The sequence below is a fragment of the Haliotis cracherodii genome, unplaced genomic scaffold (assembly GCF_022045235.1).
Source record: "Haliotis cracherodii isolate W230 unplaced genomic scaffold, xgHalCrac1.p SCAF_8, whole genome shotgun sequence".
Classification (NCBI taxonomy): domain Eukaryota; kingdom Metazoa; phylum Mollusca; class Gastropoda; order Lepetellida; family Haliotidae; genus Haliotis; species Haliotis cracherodii.
Genome location: NW_027266341.1, coordinates 53645252 through 53668793, shown reverse-complemented (window position 1 = coordinate 53668793; position 23542 = coordinate 53645252). Strand labels below are relative to the sequence as shown.

The window sequence follows — 23542 nt, the reverse complement described above, 5'->3', positions numbered from 1 at the left end:
TACTATTTCCTTCATAACAGCTCTCAACTCGAATACAACTTGTTGTACTTTGACTATACCACAATAAGGTTCTCAACCAAACGTTGTTTTTTTATCTTTTTCTTCTGAATGCCCAGTCCCGAAGCTTGGCATCGAGTTGAGAAACGCCCTTAGTAATATAGGTGAGGTGAAATGGGTTTTCACCCCTCATAATAGATTATTGCATTTACATAGTGAGGTGCATGCATGTGTGTGTGGCTGCTTGTACTAGTCCAGACTAATGTCGGTTTTATAGTGCTAGCCCACTGAGATACCATGCCACAGTTTAACTTGTGTACCCTACTGAGACACAGCATAAGGACTCCGAGCCAGTCCTTGTTTCATATCACCTTATTGCCAAGGCCAGGCAGGGAAACAACAAGTATCATGTAGTATGACTGGGATCCAACCACCGACCCTCCCTCTAGCATGTCTAGGGCAGATGCTGTATCCCCTAGGCTACGGAGGTGGTCCCTAAATAATATAGATGACTTAACCAGAAATTAGTAAGTCTTTAAAAAACGCCAAACTTGATGAAATGAAAGTCATGTAATCCTGTAAGTTTGTGTGTTGGGTAATTGGCATGAGAGAGTGATGAAAAAGCCTTGTATTCCCCGTTATGCCAATGGAGTATTACACAATGGCACTTCCTCAAAATAACAAGCAGAAAATGTAATGGCCGGTACCTGTTTAATAGCAGTTGCTGCATACAACAAAATGAAGTAAATGAAACATTGAGTTACCTCCCTTCGTTTTGTCTGCATGTTTTACTTTTATAGTATTCTTACTTTGTTATTGCTATGCATAGGATACTTGATGGAAACCATGGAATCAGAAGAGATGCAATAACATGGCGAGATGGGGAATGACAATGATAACTTTGTTTTTTCTGTGAAGGAGATTTTGTGAAACAGTCAGTCCGTTCACAAGGGCAGATCCATATCTTTTTTTAAGTTAATATTTCTTTCACTGAGCAGGCCGAACCTATATAAACTCACTCACACTTTCTTATATCAAAAGTGCTGACCAGTAACCATGGTTACAGCATTGCCTCGATACCAGACTCTGAGTAGTCTATCATGGCTTATATTTTGATCATGGTATTCTCATCCTGGCAAACACTTTTCTCACAGACAAAAACGTATCAAACTTTTCTTATTCACATACAGTTTTCACATACAATATCATACTCTCTTTGCTTAACAAAGTCAAAACCTAGGACAAAAACCTCTTTATATATAAATATATATCAATATAGACCAAAGTTCTACTTTCCAGAAGTCTGTGGAAATGATGAATATCCTTCCAATGGAACCTTTCACTTCAATGTCAACACATATCTGTCACACTTCATGTTATCCTGACACACACAGTTGCCACCATCAATTCATTCCTCAGGTGGTCAGTGACACAAGGGAGATAACCCTGCACACCCACTGACACATCCATGTCCTGTATCTGAGCTGATGAAGCACCACACTGATGTCTCCGTGCTCGGGGTGATGGAGACGCTGCTGTCTGTGTTATGGTCCATGTCACTTCAACCATGCTTTCTTTCTATCAGCTATCTTCTCAGTCTCTCTTTTCCTCATCTCTTCCTGAAATACAAAACAAACACGACTATTTGAGTTAAATCTTCAGTAGATCAAAATAAAGCAAGGAAATACTGTTATTGTCCCTGTGGGGGATATAGGAACGGAGTGTCCGTCCGTCCATTTCTCAATGTGGACAAATTTTCTCAATAACAACTTTTGCCGATCCTTGCATTAAAATACTGTAAAGTTATATCATTGGGTGTGTCTTGACCGAATCACCGGTAGATTCCAAGAAAACGTGTGTACAGCTGATTGCTGTGTCCGGCTTAGTTTACGAGAAAATACACGAGGTAATCTTAATCCGTGTATATAAATCAATGCCTAGCTGAACAAAAAATACAATGTCCAAACATGTCTGGTGATTTTTTATCTCAAATTTCGAATTTGTACTGACAAAGTTTCTCATCACCCATTCGTTTGCCGGACTTCGCTGAAGGGGTGCGGTGTAATTTTTTTCTGCACATAATATTCAAATTTCTTTTTTTCAAAAATATTGAATCCACTAGAGGGGGGTGCGCATTATACATGGGTGCTCACTATACTCATGAAAATACAGTATTCAAGTTAGAGAAATGAAAGTTTACACATTGATGTAACTGGTCACAATCTCAAATGAGTTCGAAAATTGGTGTCGTACTTTCATTTTCAACAGAGTTATGTCCCTTGCTCCATGCTTTTCAACTGAGTGCATGCTGCGTGAAATGGGGACAAGTTGTTACTGACCTCTTCTTGGGCTTGCTTGGTTTGCTGGTGATGGAGGGTGGTGACAGGATGTCCGACACAGGGATGGAGCCAGGGTCGTTGTCATCACTCAGCTGGTCTGTCACAGTCTCCGATACACTCCCAACTTCCTCGTACCCATCCTCAGTCTTCACTCTGACACACAAGCATACAGTCAGTGCATGTCTCTGTCAGCAATACTACAGCTATGTCACAGCAATATACAATTATATATGAGTTAGTGAGTGAGTGAGTGAGGTTTTACGCCGCTTTTAGCAATATTCCAGCAATATCACGGTGGGGGACACCAGTAATGGGCTTCACACATTGTCCACGTCGGGAATCGAACCCGGGTCTTTGGCGTGATGAGCGATCGCCTTAACCACAAGGTTACCCGACCGCCCCAATTATATATGAAATAGGAAGGCCAGGTACACATGGTAGACACCTTCAGTTGAATCCAAATAGTCATTTGATATCACCCAGTCCAGATTTTCACTAGTCTCAGATTACACAAATATTACGTAGTTCACAAAGGGCAGTGAATGTGGCATGAGTAGCATGGTTTAGAAGTGAAATCTGTGAACGAATGACATGTCAAAGAGTTATTTCCCTTCCAATACTGAGTTTGAATGTTCTTAATTACTGAAGGGATGGAGTAGAAAGATGTGTTTATATGGATGAGAACTAGACTTTGTTCATTTCAAATATGAATGTTTTGTAACAAACTAAAAGCATAGATAAGGCTAAAATGTGTCAAAAAGGGTAAATTTAGAGGATTTTATGGAGTGTTTTTCAAGTACTTGAACATGAGCAAATCTTTGACCCAAACTGATTTTAATAGGAGATGTAGATAGAGTATAAACATATGGTAAAAATAAGAGATATAGATAGAGTATAAACATATGATAAAAAAAGCATGTTGTGTCACAGACCTGCTCAGTTCCATGTCAACCATTTCAATAATCTTAGCCACACTTGATTATTTTATGAGGTCGAAGTCCAATACTTCGGCCTAATGTCACCCATTGGAACATGTCAGAATATTTAGTATTCAGTATTTCACATTTTAGTATTTTGGGCCAATGAAGCAGACAAAAAGTCTAATACAAGAGCCGTTCCTTACTTGGCATCATTAGGATCTGATTTTCCCGCCATGGCCTGTGACCACTTGGACTCCACCTCTGTCGTCAGCCCCTCCGCCGTCTCCTGCTCCACAGTGATGGCAAACCCAGCAGCAAAACCTGCACACAATCCACAGCACAGTGAGTGAGAGTGGGTGAGTGAGTGAGTGAGCATGGTTTTACGCTGCTTTTAGCAATATTCCAGCTATATCACGGCTGGTGATCACCAGAAATGGGCTTCACACATTGTACCCATGTCGGGAATTGAGTGAGTGAGTGAGTGAGTGAGTGAGGGGGAGGGTGGGTGGGTGCATGAGTGAGTGAGTGAGAGAGTGGGTGGATGAGTGAGTGAGTAGGTGGGTGAGTGAGAGTGGGTGAGTGAGGGTGGTTTTACGCTGTTTTTTGCAATATTCCAGCAATATCACGGCTGGGGATCACCAGAAATGGGCTCCACACATTGTACCCATGTCGGGAATTGTGAGTGAGTGAGTGAGTGTGAGTGAGTGAGTGAGGGTGAGTGAGTGAGTGAGAGGGTGGGTGGATGAGTGAGTGAGAGAGAGAGTGGGTGAGTGAGTGAGTGAGGGTGGGTGGATGAGTGGGTGAGTGAGTGAGGGTGAGTGAGTGAGTGAGAAGGTGGGTGGGTGAATGAGTGAGAGAGAGTGGGTGGATGAGTGAGTGAGAGAGAGTGGGTGGGTGTGTGAGTGAGTGAGTTAGTGGGCGAGTGAGAGGGTGGGTGGGTGGGTGAGTGGGTGAGTGAGTGAGTCTTGTCAGAATTCAGTCACATCATGTGGGTAAGGCAGGGCTTACACATTTACCACTTTGGTGAAGTAAGGATATGGTGCTGACAAACCTACAAGCAAAATAAGCATGAATCTGGGATTCAATCCAATAATCACACCCAACAGTGCATAGTGAATTCCAGTGCCACCTGGTCTCATTTAGCATAGATCTTGAGCATAATTTCCTGTTCACACTGACTGACTAAATCAACTCTCTCATCCACTGGGATAGAATAATAACCTTCAGTGATGATGATGATAGTAGACATGGTGACTGTGTCGTCATGGCAACACTGAAGCATTATGGGGCAGTGAAGTCGGGTAGAAATGTATCTTGATCACTAGTCGTTATGATGTAAAGCTTCTTTGAATACCAAGACCCATTCTCACAAAACAATCATAGCGCCTCGACTCGAGTGAGTGAGTGATGTGGCTGCTAAATAAAACTTTATATGACATCCATTAGTTCAGAACTATATAAAGATTTGGCTGGTTGTGTGCGACATCATGGTGACCCCCCCAGACGGTACCTTCCAGCTGCAGCAGCTGCTCAGCTTCGTTCACCTCATCATTCTCATCCAGCGTGGGAAACTGGATTTCAGCACACGGCTCATCCTTGATTCTGGAAAATACATAAAAATATGTTCAAAGAAGATTCCCCTGTATCATATACACCGTGAACCAGGAATTGTGAATATAGCTTACTAAAAGTAGGCCATGTCGCAGTTTAACATGAATACCCCACTCAGACACAGTATACTGACTCCAAGCGGACCAGTCCTTGTTTTAGCCCTTTATTGCCGAGCACCAGACAGGGTAACAACAAGTACAATCTTTTTAATGTCTTTTTGTATGACATGGCTGGGGATCGAACCCCCAACTTTGCGCTCTCCAGGCAGACGCTCTACCACTGGACCACGGAGGCGGTCTAGAAAAGCATGAACAGCGCCTACCAAGAAACACTCGGCAAATGTTACTTCATCCCGACAACTTGGGATAAGGTGATAACAGTTACAAATTCAATGAATTGTACACTCATTCTGTGCTGCTGTTTCTCTAAGAAATACACTAGAAAATATGGACCGTCATGAAATTTACAGATTTTATAGGGGAGCCTCTTAAGATTCCTCACAGATTGTCTAGCAGTTTGCTTATAGGAGCAGGATGTATAAAATAGCGAATACAGTATATGTATTCCATGGTTGTAATATATTTGCTTAGAATGTTATGTGGAGGTCTCAAGTACAATAAAAACATGTCCTGGATGTTATACACTGATTCTTGGTTTGTCAGCACCCATGTTAGCAGGTTTACCGAGACGTGGGTAACATCCACAGACTGTCACAACGATAATGGTGATTTAACTGTCATAGTGTTAAAATTCACTCTCTTGCTCTCACAACCTGAAGGGAAGAAAAGGATTTAAAATGCTTTTCAGTTTAATGTTTCCCTTTTAATTTCTTATGGTTGGCAGATCAATAAACTCATTTACAAAACCATATGACCTAAAGGAAACGAACATCAGGTAAAGATGTCTTTCAATAATGTTTCAAATTCCTAAGCAGTCCTAAGTAGAAATTGGCACTAGTCCTGTAGTCCTTGCCAAACTGCCCAATAGTTAAGGTATCATAAGGACTATTAGAAATCTGCCCTTTTCAAGTGTTTGGCTAAATGTTCTCTTTATAAGGACTAGTGGACTAAAATTGTTAGTTTCTATCGCTGCTGACCGTGAAATCTCTAGAAATGCTATTTTGTTTTTTAAACTGTGTGATGTACCTGATGACATGGAAAGTGTCTGGCTGAGAATCCTTTGACTTTTGTTTGAGCTTCTCATATTCCGCCAACAGCCCGCGACATGTGTCCTGCATGTTCTGATGGTGTGCGATGACCCGTGTCTGGTAGAAGTCGTGTAGCGAAGTCACGCTTCCAATGCTCATCTCATGGAACACCTGCTCGACTATATCCTGAGATGTGTGAGGGAATATGGAACGTTATAGTCACAAAATAGACATACATCAGTCATTACGGATGAAGAGTTGATGTGAAAACCAGATCAATAAGCTTCTTGGAGTCTTCCAAGACAGGTTACTTGCAAACGATAAACATGACAGATTTGGTTGCTACTCATGTAGAAAACATTATGTATACTGAACAAACAAGTTAGTGATTATGAATGTTTTGAAGAAATTGTATACACGGACTTCACTACAAAAATAAATCCCCCAACATATTCATGATCCCGAATTTTCTTTGTTCTGTAAACTGAGGTCAAGAAACAATTCATAATATTATTTTTCTACTTGGTCTGACTGACGGAGTGCAGCTGTGAAAGCAGGTCCCTACACATTGAATCACCCATACTGGTTGAGTGCTGCTGTGTCTGCAGCTGATATTTACAGAGAATCCCCATACTGACTGAATATAGCTGTGTCTGCAGCTTATATTTACAGAGAATCCCCATACTGAGTGAATATAGCTATGTCTGCAGCTGATATTTACAGAGAATCCCTATACTGACTGAATATAGCTGTGTCTGCAGCTGATATTTACAGAGAATCCCCATACTGAGTGAATATAGATGTGTCTGCAGCTGATATTTACAGAGAATCCCCATACTGACTGAATATAGATGTGTCTGCAGCTGATATTCAAAGGGAATCCCCATACTGACTGAATATAGCTGTGTCTGCAGCTTATATTTACAGAGAATCCCCATACTGAGTGAATATAGCTGTGTCTGCAGCTGATAGTTACAGAGAATCCCCATACTGAGTGAATATAGCTGTGTCTGCAGCTTATTTTTACAGAGAATCCCCATACTGACTGAATATAGCTGTGTCTGCAGCTGATATTTACAGAGAATCCCCATACTGAGTGAATATAGCTGTGTCTGCAGCTGATATTTACAGAGAATCCCAAAACTGACTGAATATAGATGTGTCTGCAGCTGATACTTATAGGGAATCCCCATACTGAGTGAATATAGCTGTGTCTGCAGCTGATATTTACAGAGAATCCCCATACTGACTGAATATAGCTGTGTCTGCAGCTTATATTTACAGAGAATCCCCATACGGAGTGAATATAGCTGTGTCTGCAGCTGATAGTTACAGGGAATCCCCATATTGGTTGTGCAGCTGTGTCTGCAGCTGGTATTAACAGGGAATCCCAATTCTGACTGAATATATAGCTGTGTCTGCAGCTGATATTTACAGAGAATCCCCATACTGAGTGAATATAGCTGTGTCTGCAGCTTATATTTACAGAGAATCCCCATACTGAGTGAATATAGCTGTGTCTGCAGCTGATATTTACAGAGAATCCCCATACTGAGTGAATATAGCTGTGTCTGCAGCTGATATTTACAGAGAATCCCAAAACTGACTGAATATAGATGTCTCTGCAGCTGATACTTACAGGGAATCCCCATACTGACTGAATATAGCTGTGTCTGCAGCTTATATTTACAAGGAATCCCCATACGGAGTGAATATAGCTGTGTCTGCAGCTGATAGTTACAGGGAATCCCCATATTGGTTGTGCAGCTGTGTCTGCAGCTGGTATTAACAGGGAATCCCCATTCTGACTGAATATATAGCTGTGTCTGCAGCTGATATTTACAGGAAATCCCCATACTGAGTGAATATAGCTGTGTCTGCAGCAGATATTTACAGGGAATCCCCATATTGGTTAAGTGCAACTGTGTCTGCAGCTGATACTTACAGGGAATCCCCCATACTGGTTGAGTGCAGCTGTGTCTGCAGCTGATACTTACAGGGAATCCCCCATACTGGTTGAGTGCAGCTGTGTCTGCAGCTGCACGCAGGTGTTTTGTCATCTGGAGGTAATACTCATTCAGGATGTCAGTCAATGTCTCCAACACAGACTCAGGACAGGCTAAAAAAAAGAAGAAATTTCAGAACACTATCAACTGCACCAGTTTCCAGTTACATATCTGTCAATATTCATAAAATTCTCAAATTTTTAAAATGGGATGTTATCTATCATGCTCAATCAGGGCCAAGGTAATTACTTGTTGTTATCCCCAAAATACCCGAAGGCCATGAAAGGGAGGGGGAAATAAAATAACAGTCAGTACACTTTTCTTGTTGGGGTTAAATGGAGTTTTTTATTAAAATGTTTTGCTGGAGTTAATGGGAGGGAAAATCATAGTGCAAAAGTTAACAAATACAAATAGAATATTGACACCAAAGCAACAGTTTAGAAATCAATGATTAACAGAGTTCAAAATTAAGGAGGGACCTAGGGCCTTTAGTATTGCTTCTTTAGTAGCAATCAACATTTCATTTCAATGGAACCAAACACAGGAAATCATGCAGACCGCAAAGAATCGAGTGCACATGCACATGACATTGGGGTTATGACATGGACCCATTGATTTCCATGCTTAAATTCGAACACCAGCTAAGACCATGATTGTTACATGGCACTTCTCCCTTCTTTACCCAGGGGAACCTTCAAGACACACATAGTCGTAGCTGATGGAAAACTGATCAACTCAGCAGACAGAAAGGCCATTTCTTAATAAAGTAGATCTACTATCTAAATACTACATAATGGATGGCTTGATGAATTTTGTTTATCCCAATAATCAATGCTAGTTACTGACATGATGTATTGCTCCACGTGTCTCTGAGGCAAAGGAGTTAACTGACTATAACAGTGAAACTTCCACCCTTGCCGAACTAGGCGGGAATGTCTGGGTCGATCGTAGCGCCACTAGTGGCTATTTAGCTATTAGAGTTATGTCCCTTCTATGCCTCTCCTATTGACCAATCAGATTCCACCTCTCATGTCACTTGCATTTGCTTCCAACAAAATGGTGGCGCCCAGTCAAGACACTGATCAATAATCAGATCTAATTTGTGATAGAACGGGTCTTACATTGCGAAGTGCACTTAGATTAAAACATGAAATGATTTGGAAAATATCTGTTGACGCAGAGCTGGCGGTGCACTTGCTTTGCAAATCCTGCAGTCGACTGAAATCTGCATGACAGTTAACAAACCGGATGTTGATTTCGTCACGCGATTTTGATTGGACTATGCATAGACTCATAAGTCCAGCCAAAATGTAACTCCATAATACCAGCCTAGTTCGGCAAGGGTGGAAACTGGACATTTAAAATCAGGTAACTCCCTTGCCTCAGGAAGATGATCCCGCCAGTACTTACTATCAAATCCAACATGTGCACAGAGGGCAGCCACAGAGCGTCGGAGCAACTTCCTGTTTGTCACCTCATCTATCCTGGGAGGGGGCTGTCCCTTACCTTGGGCAAAGTCACTGCAGGGACAAAACTTTCTGTAAGTCATAATCCAGTTACCATGGTTACAATCAAGTAGGGGTGTCATTGACTGGAAATTTTAGTATTGTTTTATAGACTGAAAAGTATCACCATATATCAATTGATATGACTAATAATCGTAATTAATAATTTTGTTTGTGAAGATAGAGAACTTACTTATGTAGACCTGCAATTAATCAAACGCTAAATATGAACATGAGAACCATGGTTGATCCATTAAATGTTTCAGTTTGAATTTCTGCCTTCTCAACAATGGTAACCCTAATAAATGTAGGGGGCACGGGTGGCCCAGTTGTCTAAGGCGCCGTGATTTGCTGTGCAGAGTTGCGTCCCTTGGGCACGCCAGAAACCTATGATTGTGGGTTCGAATTCTGGTTCGCCCCAATTATGTTTCTAGGTTTATCAGCACCATACCCGTGTTCGTGGGTTTCACCAAAATGGTAAACGTCTGAGACCTGCATCACTTCGGGATTTCCTCCCACACTAACCTGACACGCCGTGATATAACTGGAATACTGTTAAAAGCGGTGTTAAACCAAACTCACTCACTCACTAATAAATGTAACCATTACATCAGAGGTGAATTATAAAGTTTGTACCTATATTATTATATTTGTATCAATATAGCATTGACATTAAATATTTACCGACACATCGATATCGTCATATACTATGGCATCCTTACAATCAAGTCACCTTGTCCAATGAAAAAAGAGCTAACAAACACAATCCACTTTTGTCTGGTTTAGGAAAATGTGCACTAAACAATGAAGTATGACTAAGCTAAGATGAAAATACTTTATTAGTTGTGTTTTGGGGTTGTCTGTTTTCGAAGTTAACCAACTCTCCTCCAGATGTATTACAGATCGTTGTCACAGTGCACTGGGTTATAACATATATTCAATCTTTTACTTAGCTACTGGGTATGTATAGGTCACAGTATGTGAACATAGATTAGTTTTGTTACCATTTATGGCCACAATAAGCAGTTTTTCTCCAAATCTGTTAAAACATACCCAAAAACATAACGAAAAAAAAAATAAAATTGAAAATCGCCAAAATTTATTTACTTATTATTGAATGAAATATTGAATGAAATTAATGAAATATATTACCATCATTAGTGCAGATATACAATGAACACTTTTCTTTATTGCCAGATAGTGTAACAACAGGATTAACTTCTGTAATTTAATGTGGATTTCATATATTTTGATCATGACGAGATGTAGGTAGGTTGGAGGTCTAGGTTATGTACCGGACATACCATTTTGATACAGATTTTGAGGATGAAGTTACCTCAGCTTAATTTTTTAAACAGCTTATTTATGTTCATATACAGTACTTTGGCATTCCAAAGAACATTCTGCATTGACTCAATATCAGACCATGTCACCATTACTACCAGGGCTCCAGAATCAGGAGTAGGTACTACTTATTATTTCAACAGACCGCCTCCATGGTCTAGTGGTAGAGCGTCCGCCCGGAGAGCGGAAGGTCCGGGGTTCGATCCTCGTCATACCAAGAGACGTTAAAAGATGGTACTTGTTGTTACCCTATCTGGCGCTTGGCATTAAGTGGCTAAAACAAGGACTGGTTGGCTCGGAGTATACTGTGTCTGAGTGGGGTATTCATGTTAAAACTGCGGCATGGTATCTCAGTGTGCTAGTCCTATAAATCGGCATGAGTCCCGACTAGTACAAGCAGCCACACACACACATGTGCATGCACGTCACCATATAAGTGCAATAATCTTGGACGTTAAACCCCATTTCACCTCACCTATTATTTCAATATAGGAGTACTGGCAAAACTAAAGTACTGAATGGGATTTAATGGATTTATCTTCTTTGAGTGGCATTTAGAAGTTGGAATGGTAACTAAGACAAAATTGTTATGGATGAGCAACTTCTTTATTACAATTGGGCGACGTTTCGGTGTAGATTCTAACACCGTTATCAAGCAAATGATGTACAAACTACTTACTTACTTACTTACTTTGGAGATTTAACGTGCGCTTTCCGACTGATGCGTATTTCGCACACGGGCCCGGCCAGGCCATTTAATGTGTTTCCGAAAGGGGCGAGGGTGGTCCGTGCAACCCAAGAGGGGGCTTTAGGGGTTGCTTATATAGAATTTGGGAATTTTGAGATTTGGAATAGATGCTGATGGGGTTGGGGAGGAGAACTAAGGGAGCTGGGTATGGTGGATGATTGTTTGTTTATGTGATTTTGATTTGGTAGGTTATTATGGTTTTAGATGCGTTTTATTAGTTCCGTTTTTATTAAGAATATGCCTAAGGCCTTGAAGTTTTCTAGTTTATTTTGTGGGTTTAGTATTGCTTCTAGAGTGAGAGCCTTGTTTAGATTGAGGGTGGTTTGTAATGCGGTTCGATGTGTTAGGTAGTGTGTGCAGTGGATGAGTGCGTGTTCTGGGGTTTCTGGTTGTTTGCAGTGTGGGCAGTTACCTGTAGTGTGTTTTTTAAAATTTTTTAGGTGGTTATTTAGGTTGGTGTGTCCTGTTTGGAGTTTAGTGATTACTCTGTCGATTTTTTTTGATGGATGGAGAATTTTTGGTTTGGTTAGTGGTTTGCTGAGCACTCTTTTGATTTTGCTATTTGAGTTTAGATATAGGTTATGCCATTTTTTTGTGATTTTTTGTTTGTTTACACTTTTAATTTCTGTTTTTGAGATGGGTAAGTTTAAGCTTATTTCTGGGATTTTAAGGGATAGTTTAGCTGCTTTATCGGCGTTTTCATTACCGTATATTCCTACGTGGGCGGGTATCCACAAGAAGGTTATTTGTTTGCCTGCTTTTGTTAGGTCGTTGGAGCTTTTAAGTATTTGATTTATTAATTTAGGTCGGTTTTTGGTATTTTTGTTTTGGAGGGCTTGTAGTCCACTTAGGGAGTCAGTAAGTATTAGGATTTTTTGGTTGTTTTTGGATTCTTGATTGTGGAGGGCTGAGGCCATGCCCATTAGTTCGGCCGTGAATATTGATTGGTTATTTGGGAGTCGGAAGGATTGTGTGGTTTTAGTTGGTTGTGTGGTATGGACTCCGAAACCCGTGTGTTTGGAGGTCGGATCTGAGGATCCGTCCGTGTAAATGTGACACCAATTTGGCCAATTTTTGTGTATGTATGCTAGTGTGGTAGTTTTAGCTATGTTTGGGTCGGTTTGTTTATTTATTTGGCTAGCTAGTGTTGTGTCTATTTTGGGTATTTTAAGTTTAGGGGTGAAGATATTTGATTGTTTGCAGTTTTGTTTAAGATTTTTAATTTGGTGTTCATTTAGGTAGTTTGTTATTCTTTGGGATATTGGGGTAAGTAAGGGGTGTTTACGAGCTAGAGCTTGGTTTTTAGGGCTGATGTTTTGGTTTAATAAGTTTTGGATGAGAGGGTTTGATTGGGACGCGGCCCAGAAATTTAAGCTTAGCTGTTCCCTGCGTAGACTTAGTGGCATTTCTCCTGTTAAGGCCTGAAGTGAGGTGTAGGAGGTGCCATGTTGGGTGCGTGTAATGAGTTTGAGAGCCTGATATTGTATTGAGTCAAGTTTTTTGGATAGAGAGTTGTTTAGGGTGTTGTATATGGCGCAGCCGTAGTCTAGTTTTGATCTAATTAGGGATATGTAGAGAGAGAGGAGAGTATCTTTGGAGGCTCCCCAGTTAGAGCCAGTTAGGCATCTTAGGGTGTTTAGGTCTTTACTGCATTTAGTTGTTAGGTTTTGGATGTGAGCATCCCAGGTGAGATGTTCATCGAAAATAAGTCCTAAAAATTTGGTTTGTTTTTGAAATTTGATTGTTTGGTTGTTTAGCTGGAGGATTGGGGAGGCGGGTTTCATGTTTTTATGTTTGAATACTATTCCTGTTGTTTTTTCTGAGTTAAGGGAGAAGTACAAACTAGGTATGAGCATGATATATATACATAACAATAGATAGATGTTTATATAACAGATAAGGTTGATGTTAAGGTGTTAATCCCATACCCATCAATCACTGTACACCAACCCTATCTCTTGTATAAACTTGTCTTATCATAACTACCTATCAATCAGTGTACATCAACCTTATTTGTTATATAAACATCTATCTATTGTCATGTGTATATATCATGCTCATGCATACCTAGTTTGTCGTACTCCAAGCGAGCAACACCTCCCAAGCCAGCACAGAGCATTGCCTGATAGCCAGCCCAGGAGAACTCCAACATCGGTAATTATCACGTTATCCTTTCAGCCTTATTCACATACTCTTAAAATCACTCTCAAATCGTTTGTTTGTTTGTTGTTTAACGCCGAAACCAGAAATATTCCAGCTATAATACAGCGGTCTGTAAAAAATCGAGTCTTGGCCAGACAATCAGTTGCAGTTTGTACCCCAAGCGAGCAACACTTCCCAAGCCAGCACAGAGCATTGCCTGATAGCCAGCCAAGGAAACTTCACCATCGGTAATTATCATCACGTTATCCTTTCATCCTTACTCTTATCACTTATCACTCTCACCAAATTAATCACAAAACCCCTAAATCCTTAAAAAAAACAACAACAACACTCAAACACACCCTTTAGTCTCAAACCAACACCTTACCCTCCCCCATCTCCTTAACACAGCACGCTCTCATTTCTATTCACTACCCACGCCCACCACTCAAACGCACCCTTTGACCCAACTCCTAAAAACAAAAAACACCTAATCCCCCCTTCTCCTAAACACAACGCACGCTTTTTCCTACTCACCACCCACGCCCACCACTCACCTATCACTCCACTCCTTCGACTAAATATTTCCTAATCCCAGCTTTCGCAGTTTGTACTCCAAGCTAGAAACACCTCTCCGCCATCCAAGCGCTCCAGCCACCAAGCCACCCGCACCCAGCCAAGCCTCCCAAGCCAGCACAGTACCCACTGTTAGCCAGCCCAAGTGCAAACCCTCGGTAACTATCACAACACACCCACACACACTAGTTCAAAACTACTCACACCCAAGCCAAGCTCAAACAATTAAAAACTTTAAAAACCCTTAGCCAAACAAACAAAAACCTAATAAAAAAAAAAACACTCCTAAACCCATCCGTTAATACATCTAAACACAGCTCACCAAACCTCCTCTCACCTGCCAAAGCACCCTCCTCCAAACACCCACACTCAACACCTCTAAACTCACCAAATCTCACTCACTTCCACCCAACCTCATCTACAACAACATGTCCGACGCACGTGTTATCATCCAGGCAGACATCCACCAACCCGACACCCCTACACCGGCCGAAGCACACAACGCTTCCAACCGGACACCCAACACCCTCATACCTCACGATTACGGCACAGAAACTCCAGCAGCTTCACCTCCCAAACCTGCCGAATCGCCTGCACCCATTACGAACCCTAAGAAACGGAGGCTGGACACTTCCAACACTACACCCGCATCACCCACCTTCCCAGCATCCATATTCACCTTCGCTCTGTACTTTTGCGCCGCCGGCCCCATAAACACCCTAAATAAAGTTCTCACAGCTAATAAAGTAGGCATTTGGTTCAAAAAACAAAAAATCAATTTCCATAAAATCAAAGAAGTAAATAAAGGATTCCAGATAATCTTCCCCGACCTACAATCCCTAAACGCAGCCAAAAAGATAACGCAAATCTTCCAATTTACAGTCACACATCAAACTCCAAACTGGCAGCTCTACACCAGAGGTGTAATTAGGGTTAACCCTAGAGAAACAGAAGGTGACTTAATAATGTACGCTAACGAAGCAAACGATAACACAGACACCTCCCCTCAACCCAAAATCACTAGCACTAGGAGGATAACTTCAAATAGGAATGGAAAGACCTCAAACACCCCTATCGTTATCGTCAACTTTCAAAAAACTGCTAAATATCCTGAAGCCCCAAAATTCATCTCTTTCGGCGCATCAACAAAACTAGAAGTAAAACCTTATATTAAACAGGTAAAACAATGCTCTAACTGCCTTCAATACAACCATACAGCAAACGGATGTAATTTTAAAAAAACCAAATGCAGGAAATGCGCCCAAACAGAATGCCCAGGGATTTGCGCACCATGGTGCATACACTGTAAAACAACAAACCACTCCTCACTCTCTAACAAATGCCCACACAGGCACACTCTCACACAACAGGACAACAGAAACATTAATATAGATACGGCCAAACACCAAACAAGAAAACTAACACAGCACACGAAACAACCACTCATACCCACACCGCAACCAAACATTCCCCGACATCTAAACTCCGCATGGGATGGTATCCTCCAGGAAGTACACCAAGCAATCACCACCCACACCCACTACCCACACCACCCCCAAACCTTCACCACCCCCAACCCTCTCACAACATCCACACCTGCACGCAAAACAAACCGCATTCCGCCCGCCATCACCCAACCTTCCACCACTCAGCCTACAGCCACCAGGGCAACAACAACCACACCCGAGCAGGCAAAACCCGAAAATCCAATCAGCAGCCAAGACACAGACACGCCCAGCACGCACACGCAAACACAACCAGAGACGCTACCAACCCCCATGGAGAGTGAGGAACTAAACAACGATAACTCAGACTATTACGAAGTAGAAACCGATGATGACGTAAACGAAATAACACGCTCAGCACCTAAAAGAACCAAAAAACTACAACGTAAACCCCAAACTCTCCCCAAAAACACGCTAAATAGTGTTACTCTCCTTCTAGCTTACATGCTAAAACAAATAAATCCAGATGCTAGCACTAAAGCCCTGCATAAAGTAGCATTCAAACTCAAACTCACCACCCAAAACTATAAAGACTTCAATACAGGTTACCAACTAATTATCTCAGATATATAAAATAATCCCATAAAACAACCAATCTCCAAACACTAAAAACCCAAATAATGGCAGGACTAAATATTTTTCAGTGGAATGCTGGCGGGCTTAACTCGCACAGCCACGAACTAAAAGCAAAATTTAAACTAAACAAAGGACCGCATGTAGCATGCATCCAAGAAACTAAATTCTCAAATAAATCAAAATTTAACTTAGCCAACTATAACATAGTCAGAACAGATCGTCCTAAAACCAAAACAACTAGAGCATCAGGAGGCTTAGCCATACTAATTAGAGAAGACTTAAACTATGAAGAGATCAAAATAAACACCCCAAACCTAGAAACCAACGGTATTCAAATCACCCTAAACAACAAAAAAATAAACATCATAAATATCTACCACTGGCATCAACAAAAAATCCAAGCAGAGGATCTAAACATACTTCAACAAATAGGCAAAAAGTCAACAATTTTCCTAGGAGACTTTAATGCCCACCACCCCTCCTGGGGCACGGGGGAAAAAATAGATAATCACGGTAAAATAATCTCTGAATGGATAGAGGCCAACGATTTCGTATTACTTAACAATAACCAACCAACCAGATATGATAAAAGCAATAGAGACATGTCGGCTATCGACCTAAGTATATGCACCTCAGACTTAGCCCAAAGCACTCAATGGGAAGTTCACGACGCCCCACTAGGAAGTGACCACTTCCCAATAAACATAACCATAGGAAATACCAACGTCCCCGACAAACCCGAAAACTCAGAACCCAAATTTAACTATAACCAGGCTAACTGGGATAAATTCCAAAATATCTGCAAACAAGCCAATCTAAACGAGATAGAACATAATGACCCAGAAACCTTCTGCAAAAACCTAACAGAATACATAATCACCTCAGCTAAAAATTCAATACCCTTTAGAAAAGCAAACAAATCAGGCAAACCCTCAGTACCCTGGTGGAACGAGGAAATAGAACAAACCAGACAAAAACGTAAAAAAGCCTTCAATAAAGCCAAACGCGACCATAACTACATACCTATAGCCCACAAACTAAACCATGAGGTCCAAAACCTAGTCAAAATAGCCAAAACCAGGGACTGGAAAAAATTTTGCGAGGGATTAAATAACCGCACAGATGCCAGGACGGTCTGGCGCAAAATTCATGCCATTAGAGGCCTAAAAAGACACAAAAAAACTCCTAATATAAATAACTCAACCAACCCCAGCGAAAAAGCAAATAACCTAGCTAAACACTTTTCGACCATCAGCAGTAACAAAAACTTCAGTGATAAATTCCAAACAAAACTCAAAACAGAATCCAAACCTACCAAAGAATTAAACGATAACCTAGAAATAAACCAACCCTTCACAATAGAAGAACTAAACTATGTACTCCAAAACAGGAAAAAGGGAACAGCCCCAGGACTAGACCTAACATCCTACCAAATAATCAAAAAACTCCCTCCCAAGCTACTCCAGTCACTACTCAAACTCTATAATCTAATCTACCTAAACGGCCAGGTACCAACCTCTTGGAAACAGGCTCTAGTTATCCCTATCCCTAAACCCGACAAACCTACAAACCAAGCTAACTCTTACAGGCCAATATCTCTGACCTCAAACTTATGTAAAGTAATGGAATCTATGACCAAAAATAGATTACAACACTACCTAACTCTAAACAACACCATAAATACAGACCAAAGCGGGTTCACTCCTGGCCGCTCAACTCTAGACAATCTCGCCCGGTTAGAACAGGAGATCAAAACAGGACAACTCAACAAACAATATACTACAGGCATCTTCTTTGACTTCTCAAAAGCATTCGACATGGTTTGGCACAACGGGCTAATTCAAAAACTTAAAAAAATAGGACTAAAGGACAAATCGTTAACTACATCCAGGACTTCCTAAATAACCGAAAAATCACAGTGGGTATAGACCAGGTTCTATCGGACCAGTGTCCCCTAGAAAACGGCACTCCCCAGGGCAGCATTCTTAGCCCAACACTCTTTAACATAATGATCAATGACCTCTTCGAGGGCCTATCCCCTAAAATTAAAACATCCAAATTCGCAGATGACGGAGCCCTCTGGATCCGCACAAAAAGTATGTCAACTTCCCAAAATCTACTCCAAAAATCCCTAAATAAAATACAGCAATGGGCAGACAAGTGGGGCTTCTCCCTAAACTCCGAAAAAACTACAGGAATAGTCTTCAAACACCGAAAAATGAAACACACCACCCCAAATCTTAAATTAAACAATAAACCAATTAAGTTCCAAAAACAAACCAAATTCCTAGGGCTAATCTTCGATCAACACCTAACATGGGAGGCCCACGTTAAAAACTTAACAACTAAATGCAGCAAAGATCTAAACGCACTAAGATGCCTCACCGGCTCCAACTGGGGGGCCTCCAAAGATACTCTACTCTCTCTCTACACATCACTAATTAGGTCTAAATTAGATTACGGATGTGCGATCTATGATACGCTTAGCAATAACCTAACCAAAAAACTAGACTCAATCCAATACCAAGCTCTTAAAATAGTCACACGTTCCCAACATGGCACCTCTCTCACTTCACTTCAGGCCTTAACAGGAGAAATACCACTAAACCTACGTAGGCAACACTTAACCCTTAATTTCTGGGCCTCGTCCCAATCAAACCAAAACCTCATAAACGAAAATATCCGCCCTCGTAACCAGGCTCTAACTAGGAAGCACCCTTTACTTACTCCAATATCTCAACGAATTTCAACTACCTAAACGAAAACCAAATAGATAACCTCCAACAAAACTGCAAACCATAAAATATATTTACCCCAAAACTAAAAATCCCCAAAATAGACACATCTCTGGCAAACTCAATAAACAAACAAACCGATCCAAACATAGCTAAATCCACCACACTAGCTTACATACACGAAAACTGGCCAAATTGGTGCCACATCTACACAGACGGATCTTCCGATCCGATCACAAATCGCACTGGTTTCGGAGTCCACATAGCACAACCAAATAGGAACACTCAATCTTATCGACTCCCAAACAACCAATCCATCTTCACTGCAGAGTTAATGGGCATAGCATCCGCCCTCCATAACCAACATGCTAAAAAAAATAAAAAAATCCTAATACTCACAGACTCACTAAGTGGACTACAGGCCCTCCAAAATAAAAACACCAAAAACCGCCCTAAACTCATTAACCAAATACTCAAAAGCGCAAATAACTTAACAGAGGCAGGCAAACAAATAGCATTTATCTGGATCCCAGCCCACGTAGGAATATATGGAAACGAAAACGCCGATCAAGCTGCCAAAAAATCCCTCAAAATTACTGAAATAAGCCTTAATCTACCAATATCTAAAGCAGAGATCAAAAGCATTAACAAACATAAAATCACCCAAAAATGGCATAAGACATACCTAAAAACAAACACACAGATAATCAAAATCCTCAAAAAACCTCTAACCAAACCTAAAATCCTCCATCCATCCAAGAAAATTGATAGAATAATCACCAAACTCCAAACAGGTCACACTAAACTAAACAGTCAACTCCTAAAAATAAAAAAACACGCAACCGGAAAATGCCCACACCTGGAAACAATAGAACATGCACTCTTACACTGCACGCACTACCAAACCCACCGAGCAACACTCCAAACAAATCTAAAACTAGATAAAGCCATAACCCTAGAATCAATCCTAAATCCACATAACAATATAGAAAAATTTAAAGCACTAGGCGTATACTTAACTAAAACCAATCTAATGATCCGCATCTAAAAACACTCAACCACACCACATAAACAAACAAACACACACCAACACACTCCCTTAGTACACTACCACACCCCTAGGCATGCATTCCAAATTTCAAAATCTCCAAAACTTATATAAGCAACCACTAAAACCCCCCTCTGGTTGCAACACCTTTATATTCCCTTCAAAACCACGCTAAATGGCCCGACCGGGCCCGTGTGCGAATTACGCTCCAGTCGGAAAGCGCACGTTAAATCTCCAAACGTAAGTAAGTAAGTAACCTAGTTTGTACATCATTTGCTTTATATCGGTGTTAGAATCTACACCGAAACGTCGCCCAATTGTAATAAAGAAGTTGCTCATCCATAACAATTTTATCTTAGTTGGATTTATCTTGCATTTCATTTTAGATATGCACCACATCAAGGCTCCTCTCGTGTAAACAGGTCAACAATAAATAATACTTCTTTCGTTGTACACGTATGTCTATTGCATAATGCGCACCTCCCTCTAGGGTATCACTGGACATGATGATTTACTGTTTAAATTGTATTTCCAGTTCTACTAGGCAATGTTTTATATGCAGAGATTATGATTACTGCGTGTCACGATGGTACCTGTTGAAGTCCCTCGCCATGAAGGGAATTGGTTTTTGAAGCTGATGTTTTTGTTCGGGTCCTTCAAACTCTGGGATGGATGGTGCTGTTGGAAATGTAATGTCCCCTTCACTGTTCTTCTGAAAATAACTTGAATGATAAAACAGTTGAAGTAGGAATCCCACACAAAGTGAAAAACTGTTTAACAAAACACATAGCCGAGAATAGCCGGACAAGTGGCTACAAAATTAGGGTCACAGTGAGTGAGTGAGTGAGTGAGTGAGTGAATATGGTTTTACGCCGCTTTTAGCAATATTCCAGCAATATCACGGCAGGGGACACCAGAAATGGGCTTCACACATTGTACCCATGTCGGGAATCGAACCCGGGTCTTCGGCGTGACGAGCGAACGCTTTAACCACTAGGCTACCCGACCACCCTTAGGGTCACAGATAAAAGTAAGAAACAGAATACAGTACTCAACCACAAGTGACGTAAGATTGCACATGCTCAAAGGCTGTTAAAAAATAGATATTGAGTTTGCCAATTGAAATGATTCTGGATATTGCATTTTCAAATGATTATGTAGAGATATTATTCAGTAGAACCAAATTATGAAATAGCAGCACAAAAATTATCTGTATCCTAGTGGATGTACTCTGTATTTTTGTGTGTCCAAATTCAATTCTTATGCATATAGAACGCAGGATTTCAGATCCGGTAAATCCCTGATTAGAATAATCATGTCAATTGACAGACAGATATTTCACAGACTATTCGTACCTACCATCAAAACAACACTACCTTCAATGAATAAGCATTTGGTTCATAATTCATTACTCATGTAAAGCAGACACTATGCATTTACAGAAGAATCTGTCCAATATGGACTTGTGTGATTGACAGTAATCCATTGTAGGCAGTGGTACGGATTGGTGAGGTTTTAGCAAGAGTTTCTTCCCTTGATGTCCAGATAAGAACATGCATGATAGAAGATAATATTCAAACACAAGTCACTTCCCTCTATCGAGGATGTTTACAATGCCCTGACAATACTGGTAATCTTTTTGTTTAAACGCATGTTTTGTGGAAAATATGAGCATTAACTTTGAGAAAGTGTACAAGTTGTAAACATAAATTGAAAATTATCATTAAATTTCGACATGTTAAATGGACATATATCATAAGTTAGGAAAGTATTTTTGATCAATTTTAAGTGAATAAAAGTGTTGACATTTCTTGCAAATGTAACTTCTCCCACATATCAGATCATGTTGATGTGATCTCACTTAACTGGCAAAGATTGTAAAAGGTTCCAAGTTACACAAGTTAGAACAATGCTTTCTTGGCAATACCCCATAATCATTCATAATTGATGAAAATAACCATGACAACTTCTTTATGGTCTTCTGTTCTTGTCTCAGTGTCTGTATCATTAGCATGATTAGTGAAAGCAGAGACTATATACAGATATATGGCATATGGTCTCTGGTGAAAGAGTTTTGGTAAATCATGTTGAATAAAGTACAGTCACTGTTAACTAGTTCATGTAGATTGGACTGACATTTTCTATTTGTTGTTGTTGGACACTGTGGATGAGGGGCCGCATCTTCTTTGCATGGTGTATCAGCTGTATTGTGTGAAGTGTTACAGGGTCCATCTGGAAGTGGTCTGCAGGTAGGGGGCTGTAAAGAAGAAATAGTTTGATACATCAGAGTTTTGTACTGTATTTATCTGCAGTTACTGTATTTCAAAATGTGTACATTGTTTTATATCATTTATTCTTCTGGGGGCTGTGGATTGCCCTATTAGAAAAATCTGCCAATTAGCACTATAGGATTTACAGCATACTCTGACTGACTAAAAATCACAAAATGTTTACACCAACTTTTCTGTTATCTCTGACAATACTTTTCTTCATCAAAACTGAACTTTGAATAAACAGTACAGGTTTGGGAGATTAAAGTGAGAGTAATCAGTTCTGTGTGTTTTTTTTTAAATTATGCATGAATTGAAATTATTTCTGAGTGTGATGTCACATGCCTGATTCAATTCTCAAATTATATTTAATAATGAGAGATGAGGGGATATGTTACTACAGTTGCTACTCTATTATGGATCTCATCATCAAATGCTTCAAGCCTACCAGCTCTGTGCTGATTGACCATGTTGACAGCAGATTTTGTGCACAGATATCGAGCCTCTGCCTGCAGGTGACTTATCTAGTACTGTATGATCATAAGGACCTTGACCAGTGCATATTGTATTTGAATGACAATTGACTGAGATAAAGAAGAAATCCGTCAAAATTGCACTCATACGTGAATACAATCATAAGTTTTAATGACAAGAGGAAAATATGGCTATTAACACGAAAAGGGCCACTACGTTTTCTTCCTCGGGAAGATATTTAATTTAGTTTGAAGGGACTGAATTGAAGATGTTTAAGATTCCAAGCAAGACGATGTCGTTCTCGCAGTAAACCTGAAGAACGGTTGCGGAAACCTCAAGCATGTAAGACAAATGTTTTCGAACATGTCGAGTAAGACAGGATCTTACTCGTTCGAAGGGGGATAATGTCGACTTGATGGTTGATGAAGTCTCGGTCCTTCAACTTCCATTGATCTTGGTTTGGTCATCTGCTCTCTTTCTAAAGCTATTATTCCAGAGTCAGCCTCTGGGACAGACGGAATCTCGCCCCAGTGAGTATTCATTTTCCTTCTTTCCCCAAACCGGAAGTTTACAACAAAGCCATGTTTGCAGCTACGGAC

At 40.6% G+C, this 23542-nt stretch overlaps 1 protein-coding gene across 2 annotated transcripts; it reads right to left on the bottom strand.

Moving 5' to 3' along the window:
- Positions 1-703: 703 nt before the first annotated feature.
- On the bottom strand, positions 704-23510 carry LOC139450009 (STAGA complex 65 subunit gamma-like). 2 transcript variants are annotated; one of them, XM_071231622.1, is made up of 10 exons: positions 23331-23510; positions 22336-22456; positions 20793-20911; positions 9431-9540; positions 8012-8133; positions 6013-6200; positions 4767-4858; positions 3460-3577; positions 2337-2489; positions 704-1616 (listed from the first exon to the last, which is right to left on the bottom strand). In XM_071231622.1, exons 1-10 carry the CDS (start codon positions 23483-23485, stop codon positions 1607-1609), a joined length of 1188 nt encoding a protein of 395 aa, XP_071087723.1. In that variant the 5' UTR covers positions 23486-23510; the 3' UTR covers positions 704-1606. The 2 variants fall into 2 exon arrangements, with proteins under 2 accessions (XP_071087723.1, XP_071087724.1); XM_071231623.1 differs by having other exon boundaries at positions 20793-20908.
- Positions 23511-23542: the final 32 nt, after the last annotated feature.

What these genes read in the sequence shown, in the direction of transcription:
- LOC139450009 (XM_071231622.1), bottom strand. Translation starts at nt 23,485, where the DNA reads ATGAATACTCACTGGGGCGAGATTCCGTCTGTCCCAGAGGCTGACTCT. An exon ending in GACACTTTCCATGTCATCAG is followed by an intron (nt 4,859 to 6,012) that starts GTACATCACACA and finishes TGTATTTTCCAG; the next exon opens with AATCAAGGATGAGCCGTGTG. An exon ending in TCAGATCCTAATGATGCCAA is followed by an intron (nt 2,490 to 3,459) that starts GTAAGGAACGGC and finishes CTTGTGTGTCAG; the next exon opens with AGTGAAGACTGAGGATGGGT.